This window comes from Acipenser ruthenus, chromosome 1, assembly GCF_902713425.1.
Source record: "Acipenser ruthenus chromosome 1, fAciRut3.2 maternal haplotype, whole genome shotgun sequence".
Classification (NCBI taxonomy): Eukaryota; Metazoa; Chordata; class Actinopteri; order Acipenseriformes; family Acipenseridae; genus Acipenser; species Acipenser ruthenus.
In genome coordinates this window covers 94,093,528-94,110,971 of record NC_081189.1, presented here as the reverse complement: position 1 = coordinate 94,110,971, position 17,444 = coordinate 94,093,528, and the positions used below count along the sequence as shown (strand labels likewise).

At 43.4% G+C, this 17,444-nt stretch overlaps 1 protein-coding gene across 1 annotated transcript in view; it reads left to right on the top strand.

Moving 5' to 3' along the window:
- Positions 1 to 17,444, top strand: part of afg2a (AFG2 AAA ATPase homolog A) — a 209,556-nt gene that overhangs the window by 19,898 nt on the left and 172,214 nt on the right. The window contains exon 10 of the mRNA XM_034035128.3: positions 9,260 to 9,414. Coding sequence (XP_033891019.3) covers positions 9,260 to 9,414 — 155 coding nt within the window. The remainder of the gene's footprint in view (positions 1 to 9,259; positions 9,415 to 17,444) is intronic.

The window sequence follows — 17,444 nt, the reverse complement described above, 5'->3', positions numbered from 1 at the left end:
AACTCACCGTGTTTGTTTGTGTGTCTGTCCGTGCACTGTATAGTCCGTTTTGTTTATATGTTTCTTTTGGCGTGTAGTGCCGTGTCCTGTTTTGTATTCCGTTGTTCAAACCTTTTATTTGTTAATAAACGCTGAGTGCAGCCATTGCACTCAGCTCATCACAACCACCGTCTCTTTGTTTGAATTCCTGTCTGGTCTGACGCCACCCACTCTGGCCGTCTTTGTGACACGTGGTGTCCTGCGTGGGATCGACAGCGCCTCCAGGACTCAGGCCAGAGCAGGAACCGCATGTTTTGGGAAAAAAAAAGTGTTGGATTACAAAAAAAAAAAATATATATATATATATAAATAAATAAAATGGGATGGAAGGAGGATAAAGAGGTGAAGGACAGGGAGGAGGAGTGCCGCCTAAGGGCCAGACATCCACGGCGATCTAACAAGCCAACGCCGGGGTGCCTCCTCTGCGACCAGGATCATCTGTTCGCCAACTGTCCCTTCCGCAGTTATGAGGAGGAGCCTGAGCGTCCACAGCCCAAGTGGGAGGAGCCTGAGCGTCCACAGCCCAAGTGGGAGGAGCCTGAGCGTCCACAGCCCAAGTGGGAGGAGCCTGAGCGTCCACAGCCCAAGTGGGAGGAGCCTGAGCGTCCACAGCCCAAGTGGGAGGAGCCTGAGCGTCCACAGCCCAAGTGGGAGGAGCCTGAGCGTCCGCAGCCCAAGTGGGAGGAGCCTGAGCGTCCAACGCCCGAGTGGGAGGAGCCCGAGCGTCCTACGCCCGAGTGGGAGGAGCCCGAGCGTCCTACGCCTGAGTGGGAGGAGCCCGAGCGTCCTACGCCTGAGTGGGAGGAGCCCGAACGTCCTACGCCTGAGTGGGAGGAGCCCGAACGTCCTACGCCTGAGTGGGGGGAGCCCGAACGTCCACAGCCCAAGAGGGGGGAGTCGGTGCGTCCACAGCCCAAAAGGGAGGAGTCGGTGCGTCCACAGCCCAAAAGGGAGGAGTCGGTGCGTCCACAGCCCAAAAGGGAGGAGTCGGTGCGTCCACAGCCCAAAGAGAGGAAAGTCGGGGCTTCCATAACCCTAGGAACCAAGCTGCCAGCAGAGGGAGAATGCCTGCTGGTCCCACCTCCACCAGCAGAGGAAGAATGCCTGCTGGTTTCCCCTTCCGAGGCAGAGCCACACCAGTCCCCTGCAAGAGAGGCAGAGCAGCACCAGTCCCCTGGAAAAGGGGGAGACGACATGCTGCTCCCACCTCCGTCGCCAGGAGACTACACGCTGCTCCCACCTTCACCGGCAGGAGCAGAGCAGCCGGAGCTGTCTCTGCCTCCGCCACCTCCACCGGCAGGAGCAGAGCAGCAGGAGCTGCCTCTGCCTCCGCCACCTCCACCGGCAGGAGCAGAGCAGCAGGAGCTGCCTCTGCCTCCGCCATGTCCACCAGCAGAGGGTGAATGCCTGCTGGGTCCCTGTCGACCAGCAGAGGGTGAATGCCTGCTGGTATCACTTCCCCCACCAGCAGAGGATGAATGCCTGCTGGTATCACTTCCCCCACCAGCAGAGGATGAATGCCTGCTGGTATCACTTTCCCCACCATCACGAGGAGAGGAGCGGGAGCTGCCTCTGCCTCCATCACCATCAGGGGGAGAGAAGCAGGAGCTGCCTCTCCCTTCTCCAGAAAGACCAGGGCGTGAAGCTGGCGGCCCTCCGCAGCCCTTGCATAGGCTGCTGAAGGAAGCATGGGTAAGAATCGCCTGGTCGCAGAGGCCGAGAAGAGGGCCAACACCCGCATCCCGGCTGGTCCTGACTCCCTGCCACGCTTCACCCTCGCCTGGGGCTGCCAGCCGTGCCGCATCGCCTGGGGCTGCTAGTTGCTCCGCATCGCAGCAGGAAGTACTGTGGCCGGAACCCCACCAAGGGGAGCTGTCGGCCACGAAGAAAGTGGGGGAGGTCAGGAGACCTGCTCCCACTGCAGCAGTTTCGCTGCCGGAGATCGTGGGGGAGGTCCGGAGACCTGCTCCCACTGCAGCAGTTTCGCTGCCGGAGATCGTGGGGGAGGTCCGGAGACCTGCTCCCACTGCAGCAGTTTCGCTGCCGGAGATCGTGGGGGAGGTCCGGAGACCTGCTCCCACTGCAGCTTCTTCGCTGCCGGCAGTACTGTGGTCGGAGCCCCACAGGAGGGAGCTGCCGGCTACGAAGAAGGGGGAGGTCGGGGGACCACCTGCCCCGCAGCTTTTTCGCTGCAGGACGGGACCAACAGGCTGTCGGCCGTGCCACTACCGGCAGGGGTGCTGACAGCATGGCCAGCCATGGGCCCACTGAAGCCTCCCTTCCCAGCCCGAGACTTTGTCCTGGACTGCTGGATTTTTAAGGGGGGAGGTGGCCGTTGAGGCCATGTGTGCTGCGCACAAGGGGGGGTATATGTGGCAATGCGCCCCGTCCCTGTGTGCATTTGTGTGTTGCGTGCGTGTGTTAATGTTGGTGTATAGATTGGTACACGGGATATAAACGGGTCTGTGTTTCACGTGTATTTAAAAAGTGTAGATTTGTATTTAGGCACGGGATTGCACATCACGCACGTGCATTTAAAATGTAATATGTGAGCACGGGGTTGCACAGAATTAATTCACGTGCTGGGATTCAAGTGAATAATTAATTAGTAATTGAATCCCAGCACAACAGTATATATAGAGACACGTAGCACTCAGTCAGGGTTAGGTGTTCGAGAGTGGAGAACGGGTGAGAGAGAGAAGGAGAAATAACTTTAAAATATCAATTGCTATTACGTGCTGGTAGGACCAGCACAATACTTGTTTATTTAAAACTCACCGTGTTTGTTTGTGTGTCTGTCCGTGCACTGTATAGTCCGTTTTGTTTATATGTTTCTTTTGGCGTGTAGTGCCGTGTCCTGTTTTGTATTCCGTTGTTCAAACCTTTTATTTGTTAATAAACGCTGAGTGCAGCCATTGCACTCAGCTCATCACAACCACCGTCTCTTTGTTTGAATTCCTGTCTGGTCTGACGCCACCCACTCTGGCCGTCTTTGTGACAAGGGTATATTGTCAACATAAAATAATTGTGTTTTCATGAAGTTCTTGATTTTAAAAAAAGTTAGATCCTATTAGCTAACATATTAGATGCCAGGTATTTGTTCCTTTATTAAGCAGTGCCAGATCGCTTAGGGATAACAATCAAAATCTTCTCACACCTCAACCGGATCTCTGTACAGTTAACCATAATAGTTATATATAAGCCATGCAACTGTCATTTTCATGCACTTCCGAAGAGCAGAAGTTAAACTGTGTGTCGTCTTAGTGAGGTGTTTGTAAAGAGGGTAGGATGAAAATAACTGTACTAAATAATTTTTTTTTTTTTTTAGTTATTTCCAGTCTGTGGGTTTTATTTAACGCACTGTATTACCAGTTCTGAGTAATGTTAGACACTGCCATGATTACTCATATTATTTATTATTATTATTATTTATTTCTTAGCTGACGCCCTTATCCAGGGCAACTTACAATTGTTACAAGATATCACATTATTTTTACATACAATTACCCATTTATACAGTTCGGTTTTTACTGGAGCAATCTAGGTAAAGTACCTTGTTCAAGGGTACAGCAGCGGTGTCCCCACTGGGGATTGAACCCACGACCCTCCAGTCAAGAGCCCTAACCACTACTCCGCGCTGCTGCCCTTTTAGACAGCTTTACCCACTTTTCCTCACACAGACCCTTTACTTATTAAGTATCTTGGTATCCCTGAATAGAAAAGTGTCTCCTTTTTTAAAAAAATATGTAAGAGATGTCTTGCTCATTAAAATATGTTATTATTTTTAAGAGGAAATGATTATTAATTTTAGGGATACCAAAATATTTAGTATGTAAAGAGTCTGTGTGAGAAAATGTGGGCAATACAATCCCCACCCCTAGTCTTGTGGTAAATCATTTGTTTTTTCCATAACTTGTGCCGGTATTGTAGGTTCAAGAAATTTGTCTTAGAAATGGTTAATAATGCCCTTTTGCACTGGAGAGTGCATCGACATTGACTTCCTGTGACATGCAAAAGTATTTTAATAGAAAATATTCAGACGTTTCCATCAATGATTTACTGTACTGTATTACATTTTATATTCTGAGACCAAGCACGTGGGAAACTAAGGGCACAAGATGGAAACATACACAGTAATTGGGAGTAAAAGTGTCAAAAAAACTAAAGAGGTGAACGGTTGCGCTTGTCTTCCAGGACATGCAAGAATTTAAAATAAAATGGTCAATCATGGTCTTATTTAATTGTTTGTTTTGTAAAATCACTGTGATATGCATAATATATTATAATAGCTGGTAAATATTTTGCTTTGTGCACGGGAGGTTATTTGACCGCAAGTTGCCTAGGAAATAAATCTCTACTTTTTATAACTGTTATCATCAGCGCAGTCTTGGGGGAACTGCTTTCTGTGTAGACAATGCTCTTTTGTTGTATGAATCTGTGAGCAAACAGACTTGCTTGGGTTCCTTTTCCGTTGCACATAATAACATACTTACAACAGATTTCCTCAAGGAATGTGTGGTACAGTCTCTCTTCTCTAGTTGGATACAGAGCTGTACATTAATTCATCCCAGCATGACATGGGTTAACGTTGTCTTTATTACGCCGGACAGAGACCCGCGCTACATTATCTAATTATTTTTTTTCTAAAACCACAAACCACATCCATGGTGTGTCTGTTGCTTGTAAAGTGCTGGACTATTGGTTCATTTTCTTTATTTCTTATGTTTGATAAGTGGTTCTGTATTATTTTATATAATGATGTACCTGTCTCTCCTACATATTTTATTTTATTACATTTTATGCAAAATATACCGTATACAAGGTTGCTGTCTTCACATGACAGATTTTTTAAGACTGAATATTTCTTTTCTTTATTTGGGATTTCACTTTGATCTTTCTTTAATATATTTGCACCGTTTACATGTGCCTTTACAGGTTGCAATGTCTCTTAATTTATCTATGACCCCTTTATGTTTACTGTAGACAAAAATGTCACCTAAATTTGCATCAATTCAAAAAGCTACGATTGGTGCTTTCGGAATTATTTTGAAGTATACATAAATGTTTCCAAACTATTTTTGAAATGTTGGGTAATAATTTAGAATATGTGATTATAAATGGTACTCTTTTAACCCTCTCTTCCCTTTTCTTATAATTGCATGCCAAATCAGTCTGAAGCAGTTGCTGTTAATTATAAAAATACATACAGACAATAAATCTACCCGCTACCAAACCACACCCCAGTCTTGACTGCTCATGAATATGCATGACAGTATCTATGTTTGTTGTATTGTACTGTATTTTGCTTTATATGTGACTGTTTTTTTTGTGTGTGTTTTTTTGTGGTTTGTTTGCATTTTTATGCGGTAAATCGTGAGACCCCTGTGCAGTTACACAGCGTTTCTCCAGTTTCACCTGACGAAAATGCAGCCAAAACAAAGCGAAGAGACAAGCTACGATAATGTAACAGTTAATCATTAAACAGTGATGTATTTTTTTTAATCTGTGATCTTTAGTTGTTTTTGTGCATTTTCATTTGCAAGTGAACTGTGACATTAGGGCCTTATCGAGCACTATATTCTGCAATTTTGAATACTGATTTTGGATACTGTTTTAATTCTGGAAACCTGTGTTGTTTCAAAAATGTTCCTGTCCAAATTTTTCCCGTCCCGTCCCGTCCTGTCCCATCGGGAGTCCTGTCTTCATGTCACTCTCTACTGCACACCCTGGAGTGGGTTATTTCATGTATAAAATGGCTACATTTTTTTTTTTTTTTTTTTAATTACACAAACTTGCTTTTTTTAAGGAAAGAATTTGAAATGTATTATGTATCCTTCCACTGAAAAAAGAGATGAATACATATATTTTGTACTTTATTTGCCATAAACATTACATTGAACATTCCCATTTACAGTAACATTTTCGACATAAAATGGCATTTGTGAATTGAAAGCAGACTGATTTCCCACACCTGAGGGATTCACGGAACAGCTAAACACTGCCCTGGCACTTGACATCAAGGGAGGAGCTTCCGAGTGGTTAATTTTTTTTTTTTTTTTTTGTGTGTGTGTGTGTGCAGGAAATGATCCTACTCAGGTTTTGCGGTCTTCAAGAGAAGCTGACCAATAAGGCTGTTTTCACATCGATGGCCGATAACCAGCATAATTTCCCTAGATTGTAAACCAGCATTAGATGATATGTGGACTAAACGACTTCCGTGTCAGTTTGCGCAGTGCCACAGTCCTTCCCGTCCGCGGCGAGCACAATAGAATTATATGCCGAACACGACCTTGTTTAAAAGCCCAACGGTTGTGTCAGAAGAGAGCAGGAGAGTTTTTAATTTTGTTTTAAATATGTTTCTGAAATAGGAGGGTAGTGGTGAGATGTATCTGTTGTGTCTAATTTAAACATCACATACTCACTAGTCAGTTTTATAAGGTGATACTTAGTTTAATAAGTAGATGCTACTGCTGCATATATACAGTGCCTATAGAAAGTCTACACCCCCTTTCAAAATTTTCACCATTTGTTGCCTTATAGCCTGGAATTAAAATGCATTAATTTTTTATTTTTTTTTCATTTATCTACACATCCTACCCCACAACTTCCAAGTGAAAAAAATATTCTAGAAATTTGTGAAAATGTATTAAAAATAAAAACTGAAATAGCTTGGTTGGATAAATGCCCCCCCCCCCTTGTAATATAAATCCTAAATTAGCTCAGGTGTAAGCAATCGCCTTCAAAATCACACACCAAGTTAAGTGGCCTCCACCTGTGGTAAATTGTAGTGATGCACATGATTTCAGGATAAATTCAGCAGTACCTGTAGGTTCCCTCTGCTGGGTAGTGCATTTCAAAGCAAAGTCTCAACCATGAGCACCAAGGCGCTTTCAAGAGAACTCTGGGACACAGTTGTTGAAAGGCACAGATCAGGGGATGGGTATAAAAAAAATATCAAAGGCCTTGAATATCCCTTGGAGCACGGTCAAGACGATTATTAAGAAGTGGAAGGTGTATGGCACCACCAAGACCCTGCCTAGATCAGGCCGTCCCTCCAAACTGGATGACCGAGCAAGAAGGAGACTGATCAGAGAGGCTACCAAGAGGCCAATGGCAACTTTGCAAGAGCTACAGACTTTTATGGCCAAAGTGTGCATGTGACAACAATATCCCAAGCACTCCACAAATCTGGCCTGTATGGTAGGGTGGCAAGAAGGAAGCCATTACTCAAGAAAGCCCACCTTGAATCCCATTTGAAGTATGCAAAAAAACACTCTGGAGATTCTGTAGCCATGTGGCAAAAAGTTTTGTGGTCTGACGAAACTAAAATGAAACTTTTTGGCCTAAGCGTTTGGTACAAACCTAACACAGCGCATCACCCAAAGAACACCATCCCTACTGTGAAGCATGGTGGTGGCAGCATCATGTTATGGGGATGTTTCTCATCGGCAGGGACTGGGGCACTTGTCAGGATAGAAGGGAAAATGAATGGAGCAAAGTACAGAGAAGTCCTTGAGGAAAACCTGCTGCCCTCTGCAAGAAAGATGAAACTTGGACGGAAGTTCACCTTTCAGCATGACAACGACCCAAAGCACACAGCCCAAGCTACACTGGAGTGACTAAGGAACAAAAAGGTAAATGTCCTTGAGTGGCCCAGTCAGAGCCCCGACCTAAATCCAATTGAAAATTTGTGGCATGACTTGAAGTTGCTGTCCATCAACGCTCCCCAGGGAACTTGACAGAGCTTGAACAGTTTTGTAAAGAAGAACGGTCAAATATTGCCAAATCTAGGTGTGCAAAGTTGGTAGAGACCTATCCCAACAGACTCACAGCTGTAATTGCTACCAAAGGTGCTTCCACCAAGTATTAACTTGGGGGGGTGGAGACTTATCCAGTTTTGATCTTTCAGTTTTGTATTTTTTGTATTTATTTATTTTATTTTTTTAAAATTTAGACGTTGCCAATTAATTTTTTTTATTATTTTCTCCCCAATTTGAAATGCCCAATTATTTTTTAGGCTCAGCTCACCGTTACCACCCCTGTGCTGACTCGGGAGGGGCGAAGATGAACACACGCTGTCCTCCGAAGCGTGTGCCGTCAGCCGCCTGCTTCTTTTACACGCTGCAGACTCACCGTGCAGCCGCCTCAGAGCTACAGCGTCGGAGGACAACGCAGCTCTGGGCAGCTTACAGGCAAGCCCGCAGGCGCCCGGCCAGACTACAGGGGTCGCTGGTGCACGGTGAGCCGAGGACACCCTGGCCGACCTAACCCTCCCTCCCCCCGGGCGACGCTCGGCCAATTGAGCGCCGCCCCATGGAAGCTCCCTTCCACGGTCGGCTGTGGAATAGCCTGGACTCGAACTCGCGACGTCCAGGCTATAGAGCGCATCCTGCACTCTAACGAGTGCTTTTACTGGATGCGCCACTCGGGAACCCCCCAGTTTTGTATTTTTAATATATAATTTTTTTCTCAATAAAAACTTTTTTCCCCTTAACCATGTGGAGTATGGTGTGTAGATAAGTGGGAAAAATTTTCTCATTTAAATGCATGAAACTCTGAGGCACTGACACAACAAAATGTGAAAAAAGTTCAAGGGGGTGTAGACTTTCTATAGGCACTGTATATATTACATGCTGAATGAGACTTGCGTGGTAATTTCTCAGATGGCTTTTGAATAAAGTGTTACTGCTAGTGCTTACCTCTTGTTCTGTTCTCTGACTAAATACCACAGTATATTTGCCATTTTTTCTGAAATTCTTAGTGACAGAGATGAAAAAAACAGATTATGAGTGATTTCAGTTGTATGTTGACATTTTTACCTACAGAAACACTGTTTAGATAATTGTTACTATCAAGGTGTAGTAATATTAATAGATCTGGTAAGTAAGTTGGTCTATGATGTCATAGCCGTGTGGTTTGTCAATGTCTGGATCTTACCTTTCTTTTTTTTTTTTTTTTACATACTGTTTTACAAAAGATTCAAATTTCTGTATTTCTTGGGGCAGTTGTCTGGAGTTGAAACCTTTGTCATCGAATTTAGGTTTCATTTAGTATTTATACATTTTCTTGAGGCCCTTTGGACAACCTCAGTGGGCCCCAGTAGATAACCAGTGGTCTTCGGCATTTAAGTTGTCCGGAATCTGTTGATGAAAAAATATTTTCAAAGTCAGTGTTTAATGGATATCTATAATAAAAATGGCTTCTTATTTTCTGTTTTCAGGGCTGTATGCTTTGCGTCGAGCTTTAGGCAAACACACCCAACCCTCGGACATCCAGGTGATGGGAACCGTGGCAGTCACTCTCCATGACTTCCTGCAAGCAATGAATGATGTCAAACCCAGTGCCATGAGGGAGGTTGCAGTTGATGTCCCCAAAGTAAGTTAATATGTGTGGCAGAACATTAGTAAAATAATTCTGGAAGAACTAAATTCCGCTGGCATAACTCAAATAAAAACTATACATTTTGTAGTTGCAGGACATTCTTATTTAATCTGTGAGGGTTAAATAAGAATATGACAAGCAAAAAATGTTTCTCCCTTTTAAAAGCATGTGTTAATATTTATGAACAAGCTATGCTTTTATACCTTTGATATTCAAGGTCACATTGAGTAAAGATGGGTAACAGGTCAGAGGCTGGGCATAAACCGGCGGTCCCGCACACTGCAAGGGGGCCTCTCAACAAGAGCCGGGCTTGTCTGCATTCATGGGTTAAGAGCTTTTAACCTCACCTCATCTCATCTCACCAACTAGCCAGAATCCACAATGGCAGTGTGTCACGGTTATAAAGCATGACAAGACAAATGCTGTGTCTACATTTTCAGCCTGTAGAGTTTAGTGATCAGACTAATCGAAAGCTTTCCTAGTCTACTGGCATGGCCGTCATTTTCGGTTCTGTGGCCAGATATAAAAAAATAAAAAAAGTTGTGTATTCAGCTGAGGGGCCTGCCACAGAGGCAGATTGATGGTATCCATATGTTTATAAAGCATTTGGTCATAATCCATTTATAGAAATTCTTTAAAGATTTTTTGTGGTCACGCTGGACAAAGATGTATGCCTGAAAGCAGTTTTATCGTGTTTCAGAGAGCTGCATTTAGGTACTAGGAGTGTGTTTGCTGCCTCCTATTTGTTCTGGATACAGACCTCGGACAGCTAGCAAGACAAAGGGTCTGATTTTGATTTATTTAACTTTTTAGCTGGAAAACCCTTTGAGGAAAATATAAATGCATGCAATAACAAAGAACCATTTATTTTTTTGTTCTGAATTTTGATAGGAACATATACCGGACACCAAATTAAAATTTGCAGTTACACAACAGTGCGCACCTGTTTAGTCATTACCATCACACTGATTGATTTACAACATACAAGCATTGGCAGGGGCTATAGAAAACGTTTTACTCTAGAAATGCAGAAGCCTGCTGTCTTTAATATGTGGTATTTACAGTATGTGGATAGAAGCCAGTTTTCCATTTGGTACTTTATTAGTTGGCGACAACCCATGGTCGGCTGCGATATGTTAGTTGCAAATATTGAAATGATTAACTGAAAGGAAACTATTGTACGAAGCTGATCTCCTTATCTTTTAAAATCAGTGGGGAAAAATAAAACACCCAAAAGTCAGTTGTCTTTTATAAATGAAGTATTGTTGGAGTATAGGCTCATAAATAAGCAGATGACCAACCACAAAATTGTAAATAAACTGAAAAACCGTGGCAATTGCAATCTGTTAGCTGAAAAACTACCAAAGCAGTATCCTTACTGACTTCAATTCTCCTGCTATTATTGGCGGTTTCAAAAGCTACTCAAATTGAGGAGCCAGTGTGTGTTCCACCAGGTTAATGCCCCCCAGTTGGAGTCAGACTTCAGTCTCCCAGTATTAGAAAATGATTCAGTACCATCAACCACTCATCTTGCAGCTCTAGCTGGCTTCTATCAGACGGTAGATGCTTGCTGCTATGTCACAGCATCAACTGTAAATAAAGTTTAAAATCAATCCATGGAAGTACCAGCTTTTTTATTTTGAATTGCCTTAATGAAAGCGCAGTTCACATCTTTTGGACAGCAAATACTAAACATAGACGCAGTTGGTCCAATTTTATTTTAAGATCGACTAAAACCAGCCAATCAATACTTTGCACTGATGAAAGCAACCAGTCCTATACCTGCAACTGCCAAATCAACCAATCACATCCTGTCACTGAGACATGAACAGTTCAATTAGCAGCAGTGTGGAGGAGTGGTTAGAGCTCTGGACTCTTGACCGGAAGGTCGTGGGTTCAATCCCAGGTGGGGGACACTGCTGCTGTACCCTTGAGCAAGGTACTTTTACCTAGATTGCTCCAGTAAAAAAAAAAAAAAAAAAAAAAAAAAAAAAAACTGTATAAATGGGTAATTATATGTAAAAATAATGTGTAAAAAATACATGTAATTGCATGCAAAAATAATGTAATATCTTGTAACAATTGTAAGTCGCCCTGGATAAGGGCGTCTGCTAATAAATAAATAATAATAATAATAATTATATAGCTCCATTCAGATATATGGCACTGTCCAGATACTGTATATGCAACTCTTTTATGAACATTTTCTGGTCTATTTTCCTTAAACTTCTCAGCGGAAGGGCATCTGACTAATCATTACAAGTTCAAGGTAAATCTAGGTTCTTACCTTGTTTGATGAACTCCATACTGAGTGAACTTCTGGGCTCAATTTTGCTTGGGTCAGGAGAACAAACAGATCTCTACCCAAGAGATCCTTGCAATATAGTCCTTTTTGGCACCAAAGTAGGTGTCCTTCCCGTATAAAACCCTCCTCCAAATAAGTATTAAGTATTGTCCAGATTTCTCCTGCAATTGCTTGGGTACAGACTCAGTATTGGCATTTGCGTTAGTGTGGTTTTCCCATTCTCTCTGTTTATTTTTGTGTTAATCCTTTATTAGTGTGTCAGTGTGTGTACACCCTGTCATCTCCATGGCCACTGTTTGTAAGTTGTGCGGTTTTCCTATCGCCATCGTGCAGCACTGGCTTCTGTATGATGTGTACCAACATGTCAGAGACTACGACACAGAGGAGACGACCTCCATCACCCCTGCTTCAGCGACTGGATAGAACCCGCACTGCATCTTCATCGAGGGCAGCCCAAAGGAACAACGAAGCTCCGCCATGTCTCCCCCCAAGGAAGCGATCTGATAAATCTGCACATGGGTGTGGCAGCCGCTGCAGAGACATCAACCAGCGCTGCACAGCCACCCCAGTATGCAGATGCTGCAGCGGCAATAAATACAAACGCTGATGCTGTTTTGAGAAGGATTGCATCCTCTCTTAATATAAATATCCAGACAACTACAAAGGATGAGGATGATTTCCTGAGCATCATTGATGCAAAAGACAAAAAGGGTCCTTTTTGAGTCTGGAAGCCCATTGAGGCTATATGGGAGAGACCAGCCTTGGCTACGGCATGCCTTCCAAGGGTAGATACATTCTACAGGGTGCCTGCTGGTCAAAAAGACCATTTGTTTAAACTACCCAATATAGATTCCATCATAACTACACCAGGGGTGGCTACATCCTCCAACCCCCAGCATCAGATCGTGCAGACAGGAAGGTGCAGACATTCCTGAAAAGGAGCTACACTGCTTCAGTAGGTGGTATGCGCATCAGTCATTACCAGCTATGTGGTGCAAAATACCAGCATAAGTTATGGAATCAGTTGTCTGCTACTCTACAGACACCCACACCAGAGAACATCGAACTGGGCATGCAGTTAGCAGAGGAAGGTAAAAATGTATCCAAGATACAACTTCAAGCTGGCTGTGATGCGATTGACACCAATGCAGAGCTGTGGCAAGTGTGGTGGCTGCTCAGAGATGTCTCCAAATTAAAACATTAGCGCTAGCTACTGATACACAAACCAAAATAATGGAGTTACCCTTCCAGGGGCAATTACTCTTTGGCAGCGGAATCAAGGACGCACTGTCTCACATGAAGGAGGCAAGACAGGCAATTCGTTCCTGTTCAGCAGGGATGAGAGGTACAACATTCAGGAGAGGCTCTTTCATAGACAGCTATATTTCAGACACCAATCACAGCAATCCACTTTTGGTGGACAGCCACGGTTTAAGCGTGGCTAAGGAACCAGACCATACAGACCCTCACAGGGTCATTTCAGAGGAGGTGGTAAGCCTTCTACTCCCTCCTGACACTTCCCACCATCCATTGCTCCCCCCTCACCTCTGCCAATAGGGGGCAGGGTTTCTCAATTTTTAATAAGCTGGCAAAATATAACATCTGACACCTGGGTCCTCACCATCATACAATTTTGGTTACAAAATAGTATTCCAATCTCGGCCGCCAATAACAGGCATTATCAGGACACTAATGAACTGGTCACGGCCACAAGCAGACATCTTACAACAAGAAGTCAAGTCCATGCTCCTTTCCCATGCCATAAAACAGGTCCCCTCATCTTCTGAAGACCATTACTCAAAATACTTTGTAATTCACAAGAAAAACAGGAAATTTCAGACATATTCTAGATCTCAGAGGTCTCAACAGATGCATCCTGTCAAAGATTCAAGATGGTATCATTAAACACCATTATCAAGGTGGTCCAACCAGGTGACTGGTTGGTGTCCATAGATTTAAAGGATGCCTACTTCCATATCCCCATACACAACAGCTGCAGGAGATAGCTCCGCTTCTCCATTCAGGGCCCTCAGTACCAGTTCTGGGTGCTCCTTTTTGGGATTTTCACAGCCCCCAGGGTGTTCACAAAGGTGATGGCAGTATTTTGTGTTGTGATCATATTCATTTACTAGCCCACAACAACTTGGGAAGGCTTGACAGTGATGCTGGCGTCCCAGCACACCTTCCCTCCATCTCAACCCAGCCCAGTTTACTTTAGGCATCCATTTCTTTTCATTGATGTTAACTTCCTCCATCACCTTTCTTTTGAGATCCCCAATCGGCTCTTTCCTCCTCAACCAGAGCCAGTTGCTACTTCTGTCTGGCTTCTCGGATAGAACTTTCACTACACCCTGCAACTCCTGTCTGAGAAGCCGGATCATGGAGTGTGCAACAAATCCCCAACAACCCACCTCTACTGGATAAACCTGGACCCTCCACCCCCGCTGTTCCACCTCAGCGGATAGATAACTCAGCAAATCGTCCCATGGAACTGTTTGCTCCACCAGGAGAACAAGGTGTGCTGAGACTGACCAAAGGACAATGTCAGGTTGAATGGTTGTTGTAGCAGCCTCGGGTGGGAAAATAAGGCATTGGCTGTCTGCCTGCATTCTCCAATCTTTAGCAGCCTCCAACTGTCCCAGGCTCTAGCAACCTTTCCTGTTGGTTGCTTTCCAGGATGGAGGATTGTCAGTGCCAGCTATTGCTGATATTTTAATCTTATTACTCTGTTCTTCCAGTGCTAATGCCAAGCATTGCAGCACCTGGTCATGATGCCAAGTGAAGTGACTTTGGCTCAGAGCACCCTAACATCCTGTAAGAATGTACTAGGCTAGTCAGTGATGAACACAAAGGACATGTAGGGTTCTCCCCTACTCACACATTCTGGAGTATGGCTGTTTTGAGCTGAGTCCTGTAATATACTAGTATTTAATTGCCATTTCTGAGATTTTTTAGGTTTCCTCCCCACATCCATTATAAGATCCACATTTGCATGGTCAGATATTGTAATAACTCCTATCACATTTACCATATTTACCCATATGGTAAATGTGATAACAAGAGTTTTGGAGATTAAAAAATAGTTCTAGATGACACTTTGTGCACTGAGGAACACAATGCATAATCCCTTTCCATAGGATGTATTAATCGCATATATCTATCAGGCCGAGCTCTATGCTTAGTTCTGTCAGAGCTTTACAGTTACTGGGATTATTAGTGTTCCCTGGTGATGATTTATCCAGAAAAAAGTCCTGGGTCTGGTTAAAATCTCCCCCTACAACTACAGGCAGGTCTCCCAACTCCAAGTTTCCCTACATTAGCAAAGAACCCTGGGTCCACCACATTTAGTGCATATACGTTTACCAGAATTAAATTATGAATTAAGCCTGTGTACATCTTGTTTCAACAAATGTGTTTCTTGTAAAAATATTAATAATTTCTGCTTTTATGTTTAAGGTAGGGAAGTACTTTTTTTTCTTTTAACATAAGTATTAAGACTAAACACACCATGTTACTATTTGAATATTATTATCGAACATTTGTTAAGCAGGTATTCCATCTTAAATGTAAATGTAATAGGTTGTACCTCCCTTCTGGGAAGTTCCCCACACTAGTATCTCTCAGACTCATCGCTCTTTCATAATGTACTAGACCTTGTTTGTGTTTCCAATTCAAAATGATATACTGTAGTTGTTGCCCCACATCTGTACAGAGAATGTGAGCAGAGTGGTGACAAAATTCCACTCACCGCTCATATTATCCTCCTCTCTTTCTTCCATTCCGCTCCACTGCTTGCGATGCCTGCTCCACTCCCCCGCGCCAGACAAAATAGGCACGCTCCACTCACATGATATTTAAATAAATAAAATAAACCAACTGTTTTTCTCCCCTACTGTGTTGTCAATTGCAGATGAAAATACGTAATGTACATTCAGAAAGGAATACTATTTAAGCTTCCTTATTATAACCCAAGTAAAAAAAAAAAAAAAAAAAAAAATCCCCAGCTATGATCAGCAAAGAAAAAAGCCTCAGAGAAGTTATCTAATTCAAGACGCTTTCTCATTATTATTGATTAGTACTGAAAAAAATGCTTAAATTGAAAAAGTTAGTTAGGAAATATCTTGCAATTAACAGGTTCCTACGATGTCGTGTACGGTGTACTCACCTATTTCAAACTTTGCATATGATTCATATCAAATTAGCTTTATACTGGGCTTGTTTGTATTCAAATATCTCATAGAGAGCTCAAAGCAACCCATGAACACACATGAGCAAGCCTCAACGGGGCTAATGGACCACCCTGTAGTGTATCAACTATCCTTAAGAGTGCAGAAAATACAAACCGTGTTCACAGCGCTGTATTGGGGCATAACCATAGAACTGTATAAGAACAATATAGGCTATGTAATAAACGCAGATAGGTGGGCACACTGACGTTTCTCACATTTTTATATGGCACAAATGCAGCTCCACAATCGTGCAACGTCAATCACATTGAATATGAAAGAAAAAAATGTTTTTTTAAAAAAATGGAATTCTCAAGTCTGCAAAACATAAGTGCCTAGTTTTTGTTTGAAACTGGAAAATTAATGGTTAACAGGCACGACTGGAAAATTCTGTAAAAGTGACTGCATCTGTATTTGTCACCTTTTTTTTATAATTCTTTTGTGCAAACTCTATGGCCGAACATGTATTTAAGAAAAATCAAACCGTGCTCAGTTCTTCTCAGTGCTGTGAAAGAGCGTGCTGGAAATGTCCGCTCCGCTCCAGCAGCTCCCCGGCTCTGCTCCATATACAATTGCCATGCTCTGCTTGCACTCCAATCTGCTCACACTCTCTGCATGTATATTGATACCATTATTCTTGAACCAGTAAAATCAGATAACCATTCCAAACCTTTACCTAAAACCCCCATATTCCAGCTGAGCGTTATTCAAAAATACACTCAAATATAACAAGACAAAAGAACACACACAAAGTGTGTGCACTGATTCTGTCAGAGAGTGTTCAAGCTCCCCATCCCAAGTCTATTTTAAGTAAGCAATCAATCATGTCAACAATACCTATCCTACTGCTAATTTGGGTAAAGTATTGTTGTTATTAAGGTGTTCTCCAGTTATCTATACTTCTATGGTTCTGCTCTGCAACTACATGCTTTCTTATTGGCATATAGCAAAAATAGCCTTCCAACATTTCACATTTTAACTTGAACTTAAAAGGTCTCCTTTTTCGAGTCCAGGCATGGAATAGCCTGGACTCAAACCGGCAATGTCCAGGCTATAGGGTGCATCCTGCACTCCATGTGGAGTGCCTTTACTGGATACGCCATTCGGGAGCCCAGAGCGTTGTTCTTTGTTGTATTTTGGCAGACAGACACCTCGGGACCTGAAGCTATGGAGCCAGCACTACCACCCGGAGCACCTGCACTGCCACCTCAACCTGTTCTAGCACTCTGAGCACCAGCACACCCCCTCAACCTGTTGTTATTGTGGGAACCTTTTTGTTTGGGACTTCAAACTCACAGTTTGAAGACCCCGTTGCTAGTAGAGGGGATAGTTTTAAAATAAAACGGACCGTTGTAAATACACCCGCTGTTGTGGATATTGTATCCTTCCCCGCACCACTCACATCCTGACACCTCCATTTTGTCTTCGATACTTGATATGCAGTCCTCCGCTGTTACCATTCTTGAACACAGGTCAGAATGTTTTTTTGTACA